At 41.8% G+C, this 4,905-nt stretch overlaps 1 protein-coding gene across 1 annotated transcript in view; it reads right to left on the bottom strand.

Moving 5' to 3' along the window:
• Nucleotides 1-4,905, bottom strand: part of KIF5C (kinesin family member 5C) — a 151,369-nt gene that overhangs the window by 85,990 nt on the left and 60,474 nt on the right. Inside the window, exon 4 of the mRNA XM_005859294.2 lies at nt 2,164-2,268. Within this exon, the coding sequence (XP_005859356.1) occupies nt 2,164-2,268 (105 nt within the window). The remainder of the gene's footprint in view (nt 1-2,163; nt 2,269-4,905) is intronic.

The raw sequence follows: 4,905 nt of genomic DNA, 5'->3' as shown, positions 1-4,905 counted from the left end.
TTGTAATGGTCTTTATTATCCATGAATGAGTGAGATCATGTGGTATTTTTCCTTCATTGACTGGTTTATTTCACTTAGCATAATGCTCTCCAGTTCCATCCATGCTGTTGCAAATGGTAAGAGTTAAGGAACAGATTTTCAATGTTGCCTTAATAAAGCCCCTTTTTCTTGATTAGGCCTGTCACTACTCAGTCCAAAATATGGAGTATTCCATAGCTAACTTTTATTTATGAAATAAGTAAGCATAACTAAAACAGAGAACAGGAACCTGGGCAGTAAAATTCAGCCCTAGAGACTTGGGTGTTGTTCCTCCTCTCCTCCCCCACTTCATGCTGGGGCTGTTTTTATCTTAATAAAATTCTAATGGGAGACCCTATTTTGAGGGCAGTAATTGGTTTAACATCTTATTCCAGGATTATCCCTTAAGAACCCCACAGTAGTTGGAGGTATTTAAATGCAAACAGCCTTAAAGATGCACTAAGCTCCTAAATCTTGATCCCATCAAAGCAACAAGCTTCTGTGTCCTTAGATATAAAGAACCCTGGCAAGAAGCTGCTTTAGCCAACAAAGGGAACTATAAGGAAAAAGATTTGCCAGATGCAATTTATAATTGGGCAGTCATTGCCTTGTTTTTACATAATTTATGAAAGGTATTTGGCAGAAATAAAAAGGGTAGAATTTTAATATAATGGAAAAGTTACTGCATGTGCTGGTCAGATCAAGAGCTTAATCTCAACTCTGCCAATGACTTGATATGTAACTTTGGACATCTGGATCTACTGCTCTGAACTTCCATTTCCTCGACTCTAAAATGATGGGACTCGTGGAATAAGGTCTCAGCTTTCAAGGACGATGAGCCTCTTGACTGATCTGCTCAGCTCCACATCTTCTTAGAACTGCCCACCCCTGTCTACTCTGCCCCAGTCACCATGGTGGGGGCCAGTCAGCCATGTGCATCCTGGACACAGCTAATTGGAGCTGGGGGACCACCTACTGCAGGCTGGGCCAGTGAGCCAGCTTCCTGGGGAATTCGGAATTAGCAATAAGGGAATGTGGAGCAGGGGCTGCCATGGTGCACCTACCTCCCACCCCCCACCACACACACACACACACACACACACACACACACACACAAACACACACACACACACAAACACACACACACACCCCAAAGAAAGCAAGAAGGCAGAAATGCAGAGACTGTAATGAGTATGGCGTTTCTTTGGGGGGGTTATAAAATGCTCCAGAATTAGGTAGTGATCATGGTTATACAATTTTGGAAAGAGACTAAAAACTATCAAATTGTATATTTTAAAAGAGTGAATTTTATGGTATGTGAATTATAACTCAATTTTTTTAAGTTAAAAAGAAAAGGTAAGACTTGGATTTCTTGCTTTTCCACAACCCATCTCCTCCAGGCCTGCTATCAGATTCTCTATCTTAGAACCACTTCCCCTGTTTGATTAAACAAGTGGCTTTCAGTCATTTGCCAACAAAGAAGTGCCAATGAATATACCCCAAATACCAACATGAATTTAAGCAAAAACGTAAGTTCTGGTTTAAACACAAACAAAAAACAAGGAAGAGAAAGAGAATTCCCTTCCCCAACATTTCTCAGTGTGTGCTCCTCAATACACTAGTGCAAGAGAGGAAAAACATGCCCAGCCAAGCTGGGAAACGTAACAGTCTCCATGTCCCCTTTGCAGAACCGCATTACACAATAGAATATCTAAGCATGTGATAAATGCAACACTGTGCAATGAAGCATGTTCGCAGCCTATATGGCCATATAAGTATTTTCCCTGGTAAACGTAAGTATTCATATTTCTATGATTAATAAGAGGGCTGTGTTCCACGGAACACGCTTTGTGGACCCATTCCAATCACATCGTAGAAATCCACAGGGCAAAGGGCAGGAGTCGGGCAGCTATGAAGGTGATTCCATCCAAAAGAGGGCTTTTAACTTATCTCATTACCTCAGTAAGCCATCCAGACAGCTAAGCATTACCTTAATTATTAAATAAAAAATATGGCTCTGCTTACCACAGGAATGTCATTTAAATGAGAAGACCATCTTTTTCATGTGTACACGATAGGAAGAAAGCTAAGAAACATAATTTTGGGCCCTGTTTCTTTCCTTGGGTCTCAATCAATGACACTTACCTTGATGTGAAACTCCAGGTTTTCATCCATGGAATATATATGGTCAAAGATGTCGTGTGCAATCCTTGGGATGATCCCCATGAGCTGAGGGTCATGCAGCTTCCCCTAGTGGGAGAAAAACACAAACACAGGTGTTAGAGCACCAGAAAACACGTGAGATGAGAAAAGACCACACCTGGGTTTCTTAAACAGAACTCTGTGGAACAGGAGCACCCACGCACGGACTGACTACTCCCTGGGAGCCACCTGACATACCAGCTCACCAAAAGTTAGCCCAATAACTCCACATGTTGGTTTTCTTTCCCAGCAGAGGACAGCTTGTGCTGTGAGGTTGTGAGGTTGTGAAGCCCCACAGTGTTCCTTCCTGCTGCCACTCAAATCAGTGTGCATGTGAGTCAGTGGGTAGGAAGGAGGAAGAGAAGGAAGGAGGATGGCTGAGAATATATGGGTGACTGTAACATACTGAAATGTGGGTTTTGTTTTTGAATTCTTACAACCTGACCAGAACCTACAATCCCAAGTTAACCTGCTTTAATGCAGTCACCTTGAGAGCTGACAGATTCATCAATATCATCATTATTAAAAAAAATCCCTAAGAACCTTGTTAGAAAATACCTTCATCACTTTACAAACCAATCAAGAAAATCCATTTTATTAATTTCTTTTTTAAAATCTGTAATTCCCAGCCTGAATTGTTCCAAATAATGTTTGACTGTTTCTAATCCATAAATCCATATGTAAGATATTCTCTTATTCTTTACCTCTTTTTTCTAATTCTATTCATTTTATCTAAGGGGTAGAGGAATAGATGGATTCTTCTGCTATGTGAACTATCACTAAATTCATTTTTAAGATCCAGACTTTCAAAAAGATACTAGTAGGATATGAAAGCAATTCCTAAAGAAGAGTTCTCAAGTATTTAAAGCAACAGCCTTAGCATGGACCTGGGTGGACAACTCCCAGAGAGATTGATTGATTGATCTTTATCCTCACTCAAGGATAAGTTCACTGATTTGAGAGAGAGAGAAACATTGATGTGAGAAATATTGAACCTGTATATGCCCCAGTGGGGACTGAATCTGCAAACCAGGTCTGTGCCCTGACAGGGAATCAAACCCACAACCTTTTGGTGAGCCACCGGCCAGAGCCCAGAGAGTTTGATTTATGCCCACACTCAAATGAACTTATGTTCCCTTACATGTTAAACAAGCCTTCGGTGCACAAATAGCCTGCAATCTAAGTGGTCACTGGCAACTATATTCCCAGAGAATTTTTTCAGACCCTTTGAAAGTTTTAAAACTCTAGGAACAAATGGACCTGGAAGACAAGCACAAAACCCAGTGTGCTCGTTAGTGTTGCAGGGAAGCCCCACAACCTTTATAACCTTGACTCATATCCTTGTTCCAAATCTGCCCAATACCTGGAAAATCTGCTTTGTTTTTCTCAATCAAATCCTCTATTTCCTTCAGGGGTTCGCCCTATAGTGCCTCGCTGACAGGTTGACTTCCAAGCCAACAGCTGAGTTACCAAAAGCAAGAAGTCATGTGGCCCGGCACTGGTTCTGGTCTCCGGCAAAGCTCTCCTACCTGGGAAATTGAGCACTCCTTGGAATGTCTCATCTGCTAAGATTTTAAATCATTTGATGTGTTTAGATTGCTTTTTAGTTTGTACACTCCCTAAAGGCAGAGGTGACCGATGCATACGTGCTTACCCCCACTGCTTATGATACTTGGTACAGTATCTACTGCAAAGAATTATTGTGGAATTGAAATGCAACAGTTATATATAATGTGTTCAGTGATAATAAATGTTAGCATTCTATTATCCAGTTCATAACAGGCTCTCATTAAGCAGTTGTTGGAGTTTATTTGACCTGAGGTCTGAAACATATTTCTACCCCACACCATTAATATGTATCTTATGAAACAACATCAAATGACAGAGACTGAGCGGCTCAAATATTGGTCACTTTAATTTGCATAAACATGTAACAAATCAATACTGGACCTCATTTGGCCGGGACCGTGGAAGCGGTGGCAGAAATGACACCTGCGGTGAAAACACAGATCTCTCCAGTCAAATGCTGTCACACCATGGGGCCAATCTTGACTCTGAGTCTAAAAGTTCTCCAACCCCCACTCTCTCCAGAGCTCTTTAATAATTCATCACAATCCTTTAGCTTCTCCTCAGTATCCACAACCAAAGAAGAATGATTGATAATCCAAATATCATCTATAATGGATGCGAATCTGTTTCCCTAGACACTTTCCCTTGCAACAGATTCATCTTCCAATTGATTCTTCGTTAATGCAGTACTGACATCCTTTGCTTGCCTTTGTCAGGGAAAGAACCAAGGCAGAACCAGCGGTATGTCTGGGATGTTCCCTGTTTTGTTTCCCTGAAGCCTCCACCCCAACATCACATGAGAGGGAAGCACATGTTCATTTGGAGACAGAGTGATCCCCAATGTACTACAAGCTTAAGGACTGGGATGCCTAGTCTAGCTCATAAGCCCAAGAGTGGTGGGGGCCTTTATGCTCAGTGGACTGAGTCTGCTCAAACAATCTGTGTGTGTGTGTGGTAGGGGGAGGGGAGTGGTATTGATTTGTGAAGTGTTGAGTATGTGGTGTATATGTGTGGTATGTGGTGTGTATATGCAGAGTCTGGGTGTGAGTGGTGTGTACATGTGTTGGTTGATATGTGTGCTGTGGGGTGATGGTGTGTGTGTGTGTTGGGGGCGGG

This window comes from Myotis brandtii, unplaced genomic scaffold (genome assembly GCF_000412655.1).
Source record: "Myotis brandtii unplaced genomic scaffold, ASM41265v1 scaffold125, whole genome shotgun sequence".
Classification (NCBI taxonomy): domain Eukaryota; kingdom Metazoa; phylum Chordata; class Mammalia; order Chiroptera; family Vespertilionidae; genus Myotis; species Myotis brandtii.
This window is presented reverse-complemented; position numbering and strand designations above follow the sequence as displayed.